Raw genomic sequence first — 17,453 nt, forward strand, 5'->3', positions numbered from 1 at the left:
TCACCCTGGTGACTTACAACCAGACGTACATACCAATCTTGTTTATTCTCATATAAAAACAAAATGTGCCAATACTAAATGCCATTTATGCAAAATACCTTGTTTTGATAGGCTTGTATTATGCTGTTGTGGCAACGTCAGCTTGTATATCATCTCGTGCACAATAAAAATAAAGAATTTAAAAGAATGCCCACCGTACTGCAAAATTTATATGGGATGCATTATTAATATAACTGGCTAGGGGATAACCTTCTGTGTTCTATGTTGCACCACAAAACCCTGACAAACCTATTCACAGACACTCAAGTCTGTAACTGAAGACAAGTTATGCGTTTTGACTGGTGGATGTTTAAGCTTTCCCTTCATACTAGACTAGAAGATACGAATAGCCAGATATTCGCAGCATGTCAGCACTATTGTTTGTGCACATTAAAAGCCGCCTGCAGTAAGAACATCAGATTAGAAATTGAGATGTTTGAGGCTGGTGGATTCTGGTTTCTGCTTGTGTACTGTTCACAAAATCTCAAACATATTCTGGTTAATTTCTTTTATTTTATCTCCACACATATGCACGCATTAATCCTTTTTATTGTTTTTTTTTTGTAATTTATAACTTTAGACATGTAATTGAAAGATTCACAAGCTACCTTAGCTATCAGAGGGTCAGACATGAACTATTTTAATTCATCCATACCTCTGTGCAATTCTTTTCCTCCTTTAGCAATTCCGCAACACTCCACAGGCCCGCATTGCCCTCAAACCTACACCTCGACCCAATTCTTTACAAGACCCTCCCATTGCACCCCCCAATTCCCGCCAGCCTGCTGTACTACTGCCAGCCTCCAGGGGCCAGCTTGCCCGTCAGAGTTCTGACCCCTCTCCCGATGCAGCCGCTCCATCATCCCGGCCAGAAAGGGGTCCCTGGGTGAAAATGGAACCAGAAACACACCCTCCAAAGGTAACCCAGGCCTGGTGGCGCTGCCTTCTCTGACCTACAAACTCTAAACCTGTAATGACATGTCTGATGTCTGCAACTTTACCGCTTCTCAACTCTACGTGCAGATCTTTACTATAGATAAGGCTCCTTCTGTTCCCTGTCAGCACTGCTTTTTAACCCACTCTGGATGGAAAACCTGCTGTCTCGTTCGCGATCTGCTCTTGTGTTCTTCGCTACACTACCTCCTTATAGCTATAATCCTCTGCTCGGTTTGGGGCTGCACTCTAACCAGCTGCCAATGACTGCCTTGTACACTCCTGTTATATTTCTATTTATCTCTTATTCTGACTCCAGCTCTTCTATGTCTTCCATGTCTCTAATCCAATGAGAGAGTTTGTGTTCTGGTATCCTACTCTGTTTACACTCTCTTCTTTCCCTATTGGAGTTATAACCTCGGCAGAATGTTATTTGGGCTTTCCTGTACAGACTGCGATACTCTTGGTTTGGGCCTGTGTGGTGCATATTCTGTGTAACCCTCCAGGCTTTATCTCACTCTCTTTAATTATTTTCAGGTAGCTTGGGAACAATAATTTTTTTTTTTTTTTTTTTACTCTCTAAGAATTGCATTCTTATTGAGTGCTGCTTTCTCTGACATAGTTTGTAATCTGTTCACTACTGAATGACTTCACTACATTTCATGATATATTATAAGAACTTGCTCGATCTTGCAAAAAATAAAAAAAACACAAACAAACTGAATCCTTCACCACCCAGGCTGCATTACAATCAATGCTGCACTCCCTTTATTTATTCAACTTAGTTTTGCTATAGCTACAAGTTCTCATTCATTAAATTCTATTTGTTACTTTGGGTACTGCTAGGCCAGTTGCAGGGTTCCTGGGGGGTAAAAACTATCTCTTCAATCGCCTTCTTTCAGCTTCACTCTTCCCTCTCCTTCCTGATTCCTCGCTATTCCATTTCGCTTTCTCGCTCTACCCTCACCTTCTCGCTTGATAGCTCTTCCCTCTCCTTCTCGCTTCCTTGCTCTTCCCTTTCCTTCTCGTTGCCTGCTCTTCCCGACTCGCTCTTCCCCTCTCCTTCCCGCCGACTCGCTCTTCCCCTCTCCTTCCTGCCGACTCGCTCTTCCCCTCTCCTTCCTGCCGACTCGCTCTTCCCCTCTCCTTCCTGCCGACTCGCTCTTCCCCTCTCCTTCCTGCCGACTCGCTCTTCCCCTCTCCTTCCTGCCGAACTCGCTCTTTCCCTCTCCTTCCTGCCGACTCGCTCTTTCCCTCTCCTTCCTGCCGACTCGCTCTTTCCCTCTCCTTCCTGCCGACTCGCTCTTTCCCTCTCCTTCCTGCCGACTCGCTCTTTCCCTCTCCTTCCTGCCGACTCGCTCTTTCCCTCTCCTTCCTGCCGAACTCGCTCTTTCCCTCTCCTTCCTGCCGACTCGCTCTTCCCCTCTCCTTCCTGCCGACTCGCTCTTCCCCTCTCCTTCCTGCCGACTCGCTCTTCCCCTCTCCTTCCTGCCGACTCGCTCTTCCCCTCTCCTTCCTGCCGACTCGCTCTTCCCCTCTCCTTCCTGCCGACTCGCTCTTCCCCTCTCCTTCCTGCCGACTCGCTCTTCCCCTCTCCTTCCTGCCGACTCGCTCTTCCCCTCTCCTTCCTGCCGACTCGCTCTTCCCCTCTCCTTCCTGCCGACTCGCTCTTCCCCTCTCCTTCCTGCCGACTCGCTCTTCCCCTCTCCTTCCTGACGACTCGCTCTTCCCCTCTCCTTCCTGCCGACTCGCTCTTCCCCTCTCCTTCCTGCCGACTCGCTCTTCCCCTCTCCTTCCTGCCGACTCGCTCTTCCTCTCTCCTTCCTGCCGACTCGCTCTTCCCCTCTCCTTCCTGCCGACTCGCTCTTCCCCTCTCCTTCCTGCCGACTCGCTCTTCCCCTCTCCTTCCTGCCGTCTCGCTCTTCCCCTCTCCTTCCTGACGACTCGCTCTTCCCCTCTCCTTCCTGACGACTCGCTCTTCCCCTCTCCTTCCTGACGACTCGCTCTTCCCCTCTCCTTCCTGACGACTCGCTCTTCCCCTCTCCTTCCTGACGACTCGCTCTTCCCCTCTCCTTCCTGACGACTCGCTCTTCCCCTCTCCTTCCTGACGACTCGCTCTTCCCCTCTCCTTCCTGACGACTCGCTCTTCCCCTCTCCTTCCTGACGACTCGCTCTTCCCCTCTCCTTCCTGACGACTCGCTCTTCCCCTCTCCTTCCTGACGACTCGCTCTTCCTCTCTCCTTCCTGACGACTCGCTCTTCCCCTCTCCTTCCTGCCGACTCGCTCTTCCCCTCTCCTTCCTGCCGACTCGCTCTTCCCCTCTCCTTCCTGACGACTCGCTCTTCCCCTCTCCTTCCTGCCGACTCGCTCTTCCCTTTCCTTCTCAGAATTGACATTAGCCAACCCAGTACTCTTGCTCCGAACAGGCTAATGACACTGATTGAGTTGAATTTATACCTCCGGCATCAATTTAAAATATCTCTGTATGTGCAGCTTTTTCATAGAGACTACAAGCACCATGGCCACTATAAAACACGGCAGTGGTCGTGGTGCTTGGGGTAACACTTTAATTTTTTCATCTTCTTTCATCTCTCTTCTCCTTAATTTTATGTATTTGTTTCTCTCATGTTTTTTTTGTTCCTTATGTTATCTCTGCTACTAACCAAACTAACCTTTCTCTCTAGTCAATGTTCAGTCTAATTCTTACTTTCTCTAATTCTTTCTTGAAATTTGTGTATCCAAACCAAAGGTAACTCCCCCCTCCCCTCCTTTCTTTGACAGGTTCCTCAAAGGACAACCTCCATAGCCACAGCACTGAATACCAGTGGTTCAGGAGGAGGACGTCCGGTACAAGCTGTGAGGGCCAGGTAATTATTAATGGGTGCGACCAGCAGGACAAATTTTGGGATGTATATCAGTTATGACAGAAAGTTTTTAGGTTCAGTCCTGGAAAATATCTTACGGTGGGTAATGTTGAAGTTAGTTTAGAGGTGGGTCATGCTGAAGTTTTCAGAGAAACGGGAGCAGTCAAAGTTGGATTCAGATAATTTCATGTCGAGCCGGTAGTAGTCAGATTAAAGCAAAGTGTTAGGGGCAGCAACTTTAGATAATTTAAAGAGCTATTCTGTTTACTTTTAAAGATACACTATAGTCACCAGAACAACTACAGCTTAATGTAATTGTTCTGGTTAGTATAGTCAGTCCCTGCAGGCTTTTCACTGTAAACAGAAAACCTGCAGTGTTTCTTCTATTGCTTTAAAAGTCCTCCTTGTTAGGGTTCTGGAAGTAGGAGTCCAGTTTGCAGAGTACTGGACGTTGGGGTCCTGCTTGTCGGGGTTCTTAACATTTGAGTACCTGATCGTGAGAACCTTATCAGGGTTCTGGACTTCGAAATCAGGCATGTCAGGGTTCTGGACTTCGAAATCAGGCATGTCAGGGTTCTGGACTTTGAAATTAGTCTTGTCAGGGTTCTGGAAGTTGGAGACGTGCTTGTCGGGGTTCTGGAAGTTGGAGACGTGCTTGTCGGGGTTCTGGAAGTTGAAGACGTGCATGTCGGGGTTCTGGAAGTTGAAGACGTGCATGTCGGGGTTCTGGAAGTTGAAGACGTGCATGTCGGGGTTCTGGAAGTTGAAGACGTGCTTGTCGGGGTTCTGGAAGTTGGAGACGTGCTTGTCGGGGTTCTGGAAGTTCTGCAAATATAAACCATTCTCACTCAGTAAACACTATAATATGGATTAACTTGTATCTTTATAATTATTTAATTGTTCTCTCTGATAATTCCCCTCAGTAATCCAGACTTGCGGAGAGCTGAAAGCGGCTGGGAGAGAGGAGACTCCCTCTTGCAATCTCCCCATCCTAACTTACCCCAGGCTGGGTCCCTAGAGAGAAACCGCATAGGTGCGTGTCAAAAACTATAACATTTCACAGAGACAATTGTGCTAATTATCAATATTCCACTAGAGGGCATTATAACTGTTCCTGTAACTTGTAGGAGTACTGTGTGAGATGCTGACATTCCATTAGAAGACTGTGTCCTCAATCCTTTATCATACTGACTGTACATGTAAAATAAGTCTATCTGACATTGACATCAGACTTGTTAGTGCCTGTCAATAAGTGTGAAATAATTTTATTAGGAACAGGTGCACCAAATACTAGCTGACTAAGTAAATGGTAGATGGGGGAGGGAGGAATGATAAATCTACCAATGATTCATTCAATGAGGGAACCAATGGAAGGAGCCCCACCTCACGGGGGACTGATTGACATACTGACGGTTGATAAATGTGAGACAGCATATGAAGCAGTAGGCTCTCAAAGGACTGACACATTCAGTGATGGCCAGAAAGTGGAGATAATGGAGGGATCAGTAAACCTGTTGTCTGTCCTTTCCACTGTGTGATTCTTGTGTACTGTCTCTTGTAGCCCCGCACAAGTTGGACGATTCTTCCATTAGCCCAACGGGTAGTAAGACCCCAGGGGAGGAGCATCGATCCCGCCCAGGGCGTCCAGCTGTGAGTATTCGGCTCTGTTAATCGGATCATTGTGTGCAATAATGGTCCGTATTGCTTGTAGCTCCCTTCCTTCCTTCTGTAACTGCAGGAATCCACTCACTCTCATTCCCAGATTTGTGTCCCGATTTTATGGGATGGTCCTCTCTCTCTCTCTCTCTCTCTCATTGTCAAAGGACTTTGAACTCTTGTATTGTCTTTTAACGACATCTTCTAACTTCTTTCCTTTCTTTTGCTGCTGCCAGAGCTATAAGAGAGCAATAGGAGAGGTTAGTGCAGCTTTGATAAGTGCGGTGTTGTGTGTATGTGATGATGATCATTGTGCTGCTTCACCATGTGTAATAATGTAACCTGTCAGCGTGTGGTGCTAGTACTGTGTCTGTGTGAAGATAGTTCCCATCGCTGCTGTAATAATCAGGCAAAGGGGAGGCTGGGGTGCTCTGTGTTATAAAAGGGAATTTTTATATTTTATGGAAAAGTAACACAGGGTAGATAGCACATATTACATGTAATTTAAAAAAGACGCACAGCAACATTAAAACCCATCTCTGTTAGTAGAATACACCTTTAGTGCTTTCCCTCCCAGTCTTTCCATCATTTTCTTTCTTAATGGAGACCCTCTACAATATGATTACCTATCACTTCTATAGGCACTCTGTGTGTCGGGTACCAAGCATCTAGCGTTCCATAAATTATGGACAAAGATCATATTAGCCAGCCATGATATCCATAATGAGTAACATGTTTTATCTTACTGGAAACCACTTATAAGCTACCTTAACATGGTGTACGAGGGGATGCTTGTGCTGGTCCTGTATTTTAAGCAGTATTTACACGAACGAAAAACTGTCCTTCCTCTGCATCATTGCCTTTTCCATCTCGTGTGTTCTTGTCTCTTTACCAGGACCACCTTCTAGTGAAAGATCGGCCAGAAGATGTCCCCAAGCCTCCCAAGAAAGCCCTGGATTACTCATCCTCCAGTGATGAGATGGAAAGCAGTGATGAGGATGATGAGGAAGGTGATGGAGAAAGACAGGATCAGAGCAGGGAGAGTTCCTCTACCAGGTATCCCGGGGACAAAGAATGGGTAGGGTGAAGAACGGTCTGCTTGCTGGGAGGGTGTCCATTTAGGAAGGAGGGAATTTGTTAAAGTTACTCACCTTGTTGCTGGATTTTGCAGTCTTTGATTTACTCTGGTTTCTAATCTCTCAGCAGGAACGGAAGAGATGCAGACACAGACAGCATCAGCACAATGGTCGTTCACGATGTCGAGGAGCTGGTTGGAAGTACGTCCGATAGTTCTTATGGAGATGGAACAATGATTGTGCAGAGGGTAAGTGAGCACTCATTACATGGAAGGCTGTTGCTAGCTGAGCCGTACAGGGACAGACTCAGATTTTATTTTGTTACTCATCATTCTTTATTTTATTTTTATTTTTTTAATTTCTCTTCATAGACCCCTGAAGAGGAACGGAACCTTCTCCACGCAGATAGCAATGGTTACACAAACCTGCCAGATGTTGTGCAACCAAGTCACTCCCCTACCGAGCCCAAGGGGCAGAATTCATCTCCCGGCAAAGAGGGCAGCGGGACTGATGTGAGAACACAAACCTGGGTGTAGGGGGGCTTCATGCAGAATTAGTCATCATTATAGCATTTTCTTTATGATAAATGCCTCATGCTCTGTGTTATCAGGTTATACCATATCTCTGTATACATTGTTTGGTTTTATTGTTCTCCAATCCTTTCTTGTTTCAGTATCAGTCTCGCGGCTTGGTCAAAGCTCCTCCCAAGACATCGTTCACCATGTTCGTAGATCTCGGCCTTTACCAGTCATCTGGCGGGAGTGGAGACACCATCCCTGTGGCAGGTGCGCTGCATCTTTACTGTACTGATATTCAAAGTTTAAATCAAACGTTGATTTACAGATTTAGTCTTAAATTAACTCACGGCTTTATATCTGGTCTCACATAAAAGCTACCGTCTCAATCCTAATGTACTGTACGAAGGTGTCTCTAATAGAAACATGCTGTGTTTGCTATAAAACCTTTTCACATTTTTATATTAACAGCTGTTTTATACATTTTAATCAACTCTGAATCAACAAGTTGGTAATATTTTTAATGTCATAAATATTAATAATTTTCTTTAAAAAAAAAAAGCTTCTTTTGTGAGTGGAGACGCAGCTCGCTTGGAGCAGCTGAAATATGAAGCTCGGAAAGGATCTGTTGTAAACGTGAATCCAACAAACACAAGACCGCACAGCGACACTCCTGAAATCAGAAAATACAAGAAACGGTTCAATTCCGAAATACTGTGCGCTGCACTGTGGGGTGAGACTGCAGAGTATTGAGGTGGGGTGGAGAGGGCTAACAGGATGAATAAAGTAATCGGTGTTTGCAGACATGTCCTGAGATGGCCATTTTTTTCTGCTGTAGGTGTGAACTTGCTGGTGGGTACGGAGAATGGCCTGATGCTGCTAGACCGTAGCGGGCAGGGGAAAGTCTATAGTCTCATCACTCGCCGGCGATTCCAGCAGATGGACGTTTTAGAAGGACTTAACCTGCTCATTACTATCAGTGGTAAGGAATGCACACATCTTGACCGGTTGGATGGGGCAGAGGTCCTCCATAATTTAGGCCTTTTTATCTAGTCCAATTTAGTCATTACTGTTTTCATTGACAAGACCACTCCAGCTTACATTCTGACCCAATTAATAATATCCGAATAGGGACATATTGATATTGCTAAATTTATATAAGAACTCCTATGCTCTCAAAAAGACTAGAAGTACTGTAAGTGTGCAGAAAACAAACGTCAAGTGTCAAGCTGCTGAAGTATGATTACTTACCTTGTGCCAGAGGCCTCTTACTGGCTGCAGTTGTTATGGTGCTTGTTCTGCATTTCATTGCCTTTGTTACCTTGACAAAAATGAATAGCATTAGTGTCTTGACAGATCTGCTGAATTTGTAATACAAGTCACCAGTAACCGCAAACTGGGTATATTCTGAAAGAACACGACCGCTGAAGCAGTAACTGAAATTATGTCCAATGATTAACCATAAATAAATAGTGGTTTCTATGAAAGAAAAATAAATCCATTATTTTCGTGTTGTAGTGGCTCATTGATTTGTATATAGGAGACACTGTCGTCAGGATATGTGGTTGTTATAAGTGCTTTATTTGCATTAGTCTGCATTCTTCTCTCTGTTTATAGGTAAGAGAAACAAGCTGCGAGTGTATTATCTCTCCTGGCTCCGAAACAAGATTCTCCACAATGACCCAGAGGTGGAAAAGAAGCAGGGATGGAGCACAGTGGGAGACATGGATGGATGTGTACATTACAGAGTAGGTAAGGAATGATCTTCATAAGCATCTTTCACTGTATGGCACGCCACAATCTGCTTTATCTCTAGACAAGGGACTGGTGTCTGTTATTCTTCTATTCTCAGTGAAATACGAGCGCATCAAGTTCCTAGTGATTGCATTGAAAAACTCAGTGGAGGTTTACGCCTGGGCCCCTAAACCTTATCACAAGTTCATGGCTTTCAAGGTAATTAACTCGAGGAGGCATCAAACCTGGACCATGTGTTTGCACATAGAATCATGTACTTCATTTCACATCTTCAGTTAACGGTCAGTGGAAAATCACTTCTCTATTACATTAGGTTTGGAAGAGTTAATAAAAATATTGTATCATTCTCAGTCCTTTACAGACCTTCCTCACAGACCACAGCTTGTTGATTTGACGGTGGAGGAGGGTCAGAGGCTAAAGGTCATCTACGGTTCTTCATCTGGCTTCCACGCAGTCGATGTGGACTCTGGAAATAATTATGACATCTATATCCCCGTCCATGTGAGTTATCAGGGTCATCTCGTCGGCTGTTCTCTCTGAGTGTTAGTTATGTGCTAATCATACTAAAACATGTGCCTCTACCAAGGAGAGAATTATCTGCAACATTACACATTCTCCTAAACATGCCACTCATTCACATTCAACTGGCGTACAGTACCAATCTCACCCATTGCATCTCCTTTGCAGATTCTTTGGGTTGCCACAGTAGAAATACAAGTAACTTAGGCAATATTATAGAATGTTCTCTGCTTGGGGGGGAGTTATCGCTCCCCATAATGCTGTCCTAAGGCAGAGTTGAAGACTAGTACACCTTTGCAATGAAGGGTTATGGCAATTAGGTGACTATCGACCCCCTTCTTTGGACTAATCTGGAGAAAGTGTTTGACCCAACTTGGTGCAGAATCTCCTTGGTCGTTCATTGGTTTTATCAAATTAGGCTTGTTTTCTGCAGAGAAGTAGATAGGGAATATCATGGATACTGGTAGAGAAGAAGAAATGTCCATGGTAGATGCTGGGTTTAAAGGGAAACTCCAGTGCCAGAAAAACGATCCGTTTTTCTGGCACTGGAGGGTCCCTCTCCCTCCCACCCACCAATCCCCGGTTACTGAAGGGGTGAAAACCCCTTCAGTCACTTACCAGGGGCAGCGACAGGTCCCACGTCGCTGCTTCCTCCTCCCCCGCCGCTCCTCCTTCTGGTTACGTCGGCCGGTGGGCGAGACTGATCTCGCCCGCCGGCCGAGGAGACCTAATGCGCATGCGCGGCAATGCCGCGCATGCGCATTAGCGCACCCCATAGGAAAGCATTGAAAATGAATTTCAATGCTTCCCTATGGGGAATAGAGCGACGCTGGAGGTCCTCACACAGCGTGAGGACGTCCAGCGACGCTCTAGCACAGAAAACCTGTGCTATGAAGCAGGAAGTGTCCTCTAGTGGCTGTCTAATAGACAGCCACTAGGGGAGGACTTAACCCTGCAAGGTAAATATTGCAGTTTTAAAAAAACTGCAATAATTACACTTGCAGGGTTAAGGGTAGTGGGAGTTGGCACCCAGACCACTCCAATGAGCTGAAGTGGTCTGGGTGCCTGGAGTGTCCCTTTAACTCCTGCAGGGTCGTAAAGGAGTATTGCAGAAACCAGATGGCTAAGTGACACAAAACTTTCTCTGGTCTTACTTGTCAGAAGGAGCAACATTCTTGCAGGATCTGTAATAATTAGCTGCTGACCTCTTTGACATATTCCTGCGTTTAGCATCCTTATTTAATTTTGTTCTACACCTTACATCTTCCCTTTGTATATGAGTAAAATATTTCCTTTTCTACTTTAGATACAGAGTCAGATAAACCCTCATGCCATCATCTTCTTGCCAAACACTGATGGCATGGAGATGTTGTTGTGCTACGAGGACGAGGGGGTCTATGTGAACACGTATGGAAGGATAATAAAGGATGTGGTACTGCAGTGGGGAGAGATGCCAACCTCCGTGGGTAAGTAGTGACACTTACCAGTCTCTGTAGATTAACAGTCTATCTGGAGCACTACAATGACTTCTATCTTTGTTTCCTGCAGCCTATATCTGCTCTAACCAGATCATGGGCTGGGGTGAGAAAGCCATTGAGATCCGCTCGGTGGAAACTGGTCACCTGGATGGGGTCTTTATGCATAAGAGGGCTCAGCGACTAAAATTCCTTTGTGAACGCAATGATAAGGTAATCTCACATAACTTCTCACACTTTCTTTATCACTCCTGCCGCGTGCTTGCTCTGCTCCCCCCCCCCCCATTCTCTATCCCATGAAAATGTTCTATTCGCCTTCTGTCATTTTGTATTCACTCTTACTTTTACACACGCTCCATTTTGATCTGCTTCCTCCTTTCCTTTCATTACACCATTCTTCATTTATTATATTCTTATATTCATCCAGTCCTGTCCTCTTCTGTCATTTTATACAATACTTCTGAATTTGTTAATTTGCATACTTTAAAAAAAATAAAATCTAATTCTTTTTCTTCCTCTCCAACAGGTGTTTTTTGCCTCTGTTCGGTCTGGCGGGAGTAGTCAGGTCTATTTTATGACTCTAAATCGCAGTTGTATCATGAACTGGTGAGAGGATAGTTTTGAAAATGGAGAACGAGAGAAGGAGACCGCTCCCCACCTCCCCCAATACACTGGAGTCCTATGCATCTTCCCTAACCCAAATCATTTCCTCTAATTATTACAGCACCTTCCTAATGGCACATCTTCATTTTAATTTATTGGGTTGTTTCACAACACTGACAAAAGCCAAACCTGAAGTCATGCCTAACCCATTTCCTTCCATGTATCAGGGGAGAGGAGCAAGTGATGTTATGGAGAGGACAGAAGGAGCTTCAGGCCAACCCAAAACAATGGGGCGTATGGCTCAGTCAGCATCCTGTGTATTATGAGTGCTTGTCACAAAGCTCCTGGCCCCGCTTTTTGGTGATGTTTTGGGGCAGGAGTGTTAAACACCCAGATTGTGTTGTAACGGATATTTGCTTGAGAGATTGCTCACCTCCATATGTTGGGATCCACTAACAGTCCATTTGATTAGTTACCATTCCTCAGATTTAATAAGCTTTCTACAAATCTGTATGTTTTAGTACCAGTAGCATTGCTGCATTCCAAGCTTTCCTACCCTCGTAGAGGAGCTGATGCACCTTTCCCTAAATGATTAATGTAAAGGCACTTTATTAATTAGCTCACCTTTTCTCCTTAATCCAAAGCCTGCACCTGTCACCTTAGCCCTAAGGCCTTTGATCTACTTTAAACACAAATCGATGTCCCATTAAGAAATCCCATTCCATTTTAGTATAAATGCCGGTTGGCCCGCTATTCCGTAATCTTTCTCTGATTGCATTTGCCAGCGCTTGTATTCCATTCTCTCTCTTTGTGGATTTCCTGGTACACCCCATCGAATGCCGTTGAGACCTCCCTTCTTGGTGTGTAGATAACAGGCTGGATGCACCTTTCCTGCGGTTTGGCGGATGAACTTTGTAATTGGAAACCCCCATGTGTTTGGTACCATTGTCTCTCGACCCATTGCATCAAAGAAATACATTCTGTCAAAGTGAGTTTACTTTGAAACATACTGGAATATCGCATCTGGAGGAGACGGCCACTTTAGATGCCAAAAAATTACGCTGTTTCTTGTATAAGTGATTGTGTTCTAGCAGACATGAACGCCTATCCATTTAAAGTTAGGAAAGCACAGTTTTTGTCCTTGAAATATGTCAAATTGAATCAGATTGTTGGTTAAAGGGTTTTTATGAGTTAATACTGCAGTATTGTCTTGGATGAATGCTATAGCATGTTAATTGAAGAGGATTAAGCAGGACTGTACTTTATTTATGTTGGTCAGATAATGTTCATTGAGTAAAGTAGAAAAATGAAAAATGCTAATTTTACATTGGTAAAGAGACAGCTGAGAACCAATGCAGGTGGTTGTTACCATGTGACAGAACAGCCATTCCCAGTGTTTTGCTATCACATGTCAGCCAATCCCCTCTCCATTCTATATTTTGACGAATCGGGAAGATATGGATGACTGGAGAAAACACTGGAAACATGCAACAGAGGCACCATCAAGGATACATGGGGCATGTAGGAAGCATTGAAGGATGATGTGAGTGTAGTTTTGGTTTTTAAGTAAAAAATTTCAGAAGAGATACGTTTTAGAGAGAGTTTACTGTAAGCACAATCTGGTAAAATGTAAATTGACATGTTAGGGGTGCCCCACAATGGTTTGAGAGGCATAGCACCAAACAATGGGTTTAGAGTCTTCTTATGACCTCTGATGGCATGTTATCCTGCAGTGAGGTCATGAAAACTGGACATCTTAAATTTGCGTAACCCAGAGGTTCCCACCAGACAGCAGATCCTAAAATAAGAACTGGGTCATTTGGATCCAGATCTTTGCCTGTCTGATCTGTAGCAGGATACTAATGGCTCTCCCCATTGAGAGGAAACCTCTAGCTGAACATCACTGCAATTAGTTAGCAAAGCTTGCACAATTTTGGGTTCAGCAAGCGAGGAAGCAGCCCCCTCCATGTTTGCTTATTACTGGCCCCTCCCCGTGCATTCTGACTCCCACAGAAAGTGACAATCGAGGTGTCAAATGGAGACAAATTGTTATTTTTGTAAACTGACAGATGCTGATTATACGGAGGTGACAAATATTTTATGTAGCAAATTGTAAAAAGATTGAATTTGAAAATAAATGACCGTTGATAATGGTGACATGTTAATGCTCTTAAATAAAGTTACGTCTGCTAATACGCCTTTTATTTTGTGTACAATTAATGCACTAGGTAACAACATACAGCTCTACTACAATCACTTTCTTCCTAAAGCAGATGTACAACTATGTCCAAACGGTGTACGAGATTTCAAATACCAATTAAACAAGACAATATATACATGTCTGTGTGTGTATATACATAAGTATGCAGTGTTGGTATTCTAACTATAACCTATATAGAATCCTATTAATGGAACACTACAACGTTAGGAATACAAATTTGTACTCGTAATGTTAGTGTCCATATCCCTAATAGTATTAGGCCCTCCCTAATAATTTCCTTGGTGGTTCTCACCTCTTTTCCCCATGAGCTGTCACCTCATACAGAAACATTGGGGACCACATGTGCGGCATGCACAGTGCATTCAGAAATTCTTTGGCGTCGAGTGCCGTGGAAGCGCTCTAGAGTAATGAGTAGGCGGGTACACTGCACGCAGACCACTTCAATGAGATGAAGTGATCTGTGTGACCATAGTGGCCCTTTCAGGTAAGGAAGTGATCCGCTGATGTGAAATGAGCAAGCTATAACCAATAGGTAATAAGGGCTGGGGAAAGAACATAACTGACATGCTTGTCACCTTCCGTAACAACCTGTTATGAACAATAGGCGATAAGGGACGTGAAAAGAACATGCCATAACTGATATGCCTGTCACCTCCCGTAACAACCTATTATAACCAATAGGCGATAAGGGACGTGAAAAGAGCATGCCATAACTGAAATGCCTGTCACCTCCCGTAACAACCTGTTATAACCAATAGGCGATAAGGGACGTGAAAAGAACATGCCATAACTGATATGCTTGTCACCTTCCGTAACAACCTTTATGACCAATAGGCGATAAGGGACGTGAAAAGAACATGCCATAACTGAAATGCCTGTCACCTCCCGTAACAACCTGTTATAACCAATAGGCGATAAGGGACGTGAAAAGAACATGCCATAACTGATATGCCTGTCACCTCCCGTAACAACCTGTTATAACCAATAGGCGATAAGGGACGTGAAAAGAGCATGCCATAACTGATATGCCTGTCACCTTCCGTAACAACCTGTTATGACCAATAGGCGATAAGGGACGTGAAAAGAGCATGCCATAACTGATATGCCTGTCACCTCCCGTAACAACCTGTTATAACCAATAGGCGATAAGGGACGTGAAAAGAACATGCTATAACTGATATGCCTGTCACCTCCCATTGTTTTAACCAATAGGTTAAATCCAATTATAGTTCATTTGGGGAGGTCTTAAAAATCATGGTCATAATAGGTAGAACATTATTGTGCACGGTTTTGGGCCGTTATCATAACATGGTTTATTTAAAGTGAGGTACTCCCAGTGCTGGTATTGTCCATTTGAATCCTAGTACTCCATGTACTTTTTTTTTTGTTTTGTTTTTTGTCACAAATTAGATTATGGCTGTATACATAGGAACATACTTTAGAATATTCAATTCAGCAAATCCAGAAACTTTAAGTGTTACTCCTAGCATCATAAAACTCTACAGTCCACTGTAGTTTGTATCAGCCTAGAATTATCCTGACCCTGTTCCCTGGTAATGGGACAAACCATTGCTCAACGATTACCCTCGTACCTGGACCTCAAGGTCCTACAGTGACTGGTGATATGCATCTGGCTGCTGCAGAAAGACGCCACCAATCCCATCGGACATTCATGGGATGAGAGCATCAGCTAATCACTCCCAGTCTATAAATTAAACTCTCTATAGAAATATTCAATTAGTGTGGCAGGGTGCTCAATGATTCGTTGTTACGGTCATTTGTAGGGGGTAATCTGGTGTGTAAATTCACAAGTGTATTTTAAAAATTACCCTAACAAAACTTTAAATGAATATAAGATATAAAACTTTTAAAACATTTAATGATAGATATATTTAATAACTTATTATTACTGAATACAAGAATATTACCATAAATAAATCAAAAGAAATCATAAGGAAAAGTATACACAAATTTGCTCAGATCCTAGCAAAAATTCTAACTCACAGATACAGGCAGCTGACCAGGTTGCCTCTGTATATAATGAGTAATGGAATTCTTTCAGTGTGTATTTTGTTGCCCTTCAGGTATTAACAAATTGAGACAATGTATTAATGTCAGACTGAGAAAATTTGGATATGTGAAGATTAGTGGCACTATAGGGTTAATAGGCCCCCCTCAGCCACTTACCTGAATCCAGCGATGATGTCCCTCGGAGCTGGGTCAGGCTCCGTCAAGGCTCCTCCCCCGCCGGCGGGAGAGACCTAATGTGCATGCGCAGCAATTATTCAATGTTTTCCTATGGGGAAAATCTGGCACTGAAGGTCCGTGAGTAGCTTTGCTTGTCATTAGATGGTGTTTTTCTTCCTTATTTTTACTCCTGATTCCTCAGTAATTTGCACCCTTCACATATAATTCAGTAGAAATTGCTAAAGAAATGTAAAAATACAAATGTAAAAATATTGGAATAGCAAGCTACGAACAATTAACAGCTTGACCAACAGCAGAGCCACTCTTGGGAACCAGCTCTTAATGACGTCGGAGAAAAGTTCAGCACAAGTTTAAACCCTCACCCTGCCCTGCTTAATCGTCTGGCCACTTAGATTATAGTCTTGGTGCTTGTTCATCAAGTTCAGCATTTATCACATCTGTTTTTTAAATTTATTTTTTTTTTTTATCCCAAATAAAACCAGTCTGACGCACCTTCCAATTTTGCAACAAACTATAAAATATTCCTTCTTGACCCCAGACTGGCAGTCAGATTTATCCTTGGATCAAGAAGCTATTAGAAACATAGAAACATAGAATGTGATGGCAGATAAGAACCATTCGGCCCATCTAGTCTGCCCAGTTTTCTAAATACTTTCATTAGTCCCTGGCCTTATCTTATAGTTAGGATAGCCTTATGCCTATCCCACGCATGCTTAAACTCCTTTACTGTGTTAACCTCTACCACTTCAACTGGAAGGCTATTCCATGCATCCACTACCCTCTCAGTAAAGTAATACTTCCTGATATTATTTTTAAACCTTTGTCCCTCTAATTTAAGACTATGTCCTCTGGTTGTGGTAGTTTTTCTTCGTTTAAATATAGTCTCCTCCTTTACTGTGTTGATTCCCTTCATGTATTTAAATGTTTCTATCATACCCCCCCTGTCTCGTCTTTCCTCCAAGCTATACATGTTAAGATCCTTTAACCTTTCCTGGTAAGTTTTATCCTGCAATCCATGAACCAGTTTAGTAGCCCTTCTTTGAACTCTCTCTAAGGTATCAATATCCTTCTGAAGATAGGGTCTCCAGTACTGTGTACAGTACTCCAAGTGAGGTCTTACCAGTGTTCTGTACAATGGCATGAGCACTTCCCTCTTTCTACTGCTAATACCTCTCCCTATACAACCAAGCATTCTGCTAGCATTTCCTGCTGCTCTATTACATTGTCTGCCTACCTTTAAGTCATCAGAAATAATCACCCATAAATCCCCTTCCTCAGATGTTGAGGTTAGGACTCTATCAAATATTCTGTACTCTGCCCTTGGGTTTTTACGTCCAAGATGCATTATCTTGCACTTATCCACATTAAATGTCAGTTGCCACAACTCTGACCATTTTTCTAGTTTACCTAAATCATTTTCCATTTGTCTTATCCCTCCTGGAACATCAACCCTGTTACATATCTTAGTATCATCCGCAAAAAGACACACCTTACCATCAAGACCTTCTGCAATATCACTAATAAAAATATTAAAGAGAATGGGTCCAAGTACAGATCCCTGAGGTACCCCACTGGTGACAAGCCCAAGC

General features: G+C 43.5%; 1 protein-coding gene across 10 annotated transcripts in view; it reads left to right on the forward strand.

The window, feature by feature from the left end:
* Positions 1 to 13,628, forward strand: part of MINK1 (misshapen like kinase 1) — a 110,596-nt gene extending 96,968 nt beyond the window's left edge. For 2 of the 10 annotated variants that reach the window (XM_063449735.1, XM_063449739.1), the window contains 17 exons: positions 722 to 958; positions 3,754 to 3,839; positions 4,760 to 4,869; positions 5,398 to 5,486; positions 5,729 to 5,752; positions 6,388 to 6,548; positions 6,696 to 6,816; positions 6,940 to 7,080; positions 7,242 to 7,353; positions 7,646 to 7,816; positions 7,922 to 8,065; positions 8,701 to 8,835; positions 8,936 to 9,036; positions 9,190 to 9,339; positions 10,664 to 10,823; positions 10,906 to 11,045; positions 11,359 to 13,628. In XM_063449735.1, the coding sequence (XP_063305805.1) occupies positions 722 to 958; positions 3,754 to 3,839; positions 4,760 to 4,869; positions 5,398 to 5,486; positions 5,729 to 5,752; positions 6,388 to 6,548; positions 6,696 to 6,816; positions 6,940 to 7,080; positions 7,242 to 7,353; positions 7,646 to 7,816; positions 7,922 to 8,065; positions 8,701 to 8,835; positions 8,936 to 9,036; positions 9,190 to 9,339; positions 10,664 to 10,823; positions 10,906 to 11,045; positions 11,359 to 11,442 (2,166 nt within the window). In that variant the 3' untranslated portion in view covers positions 11,443 to 13,628. The remainder of the gene's footprint in view (positions 1 to 721; positions 959 to 3,753; positions 3,840 to 4,759; positions 4,870 to 5,397; positions 5,487 to 5,728; positions 5,753 to 6,387; positions 6,549 to 6,695; positions 6,817 to 6,939; positions 7,081 to 7,241; positions 7,354 to 7,645; positions 7,817 to 7,921; positions 8,066 to 8,700; positions 8,836 to 8,935; positions 9,037 to 9,189; positions 9,340 to 10,663; positions 10,824 to 10,905; positions 11,046 to 11,358) is intronic. The other 8 variants (XM_063449736.1, XM_063449744.1, XM_063449737.1 and 5 more) reach the window with 5 other exon arrangements.
* The last annotated feature ends 3,825 nt before the right edge of the window (positions 13,629 to 17,453 follow it).

The sequence above is a fragment of the Pelobates fuscus genome, chromosome 3 (genome assembly GCF_036172605.1).
Source record: "Pelobates fuscus isolate aPelFus1 chromosome 3, aPelFus1.pri, whole genome shotgun sequence".
Classification (NCBI taxonomy): domain Eukaryota; kingdom Metazoa; phylum Chordata; class Amphibia; order Anura; family Pelobatidae; genus Pelobates; species Pelobates fuscus.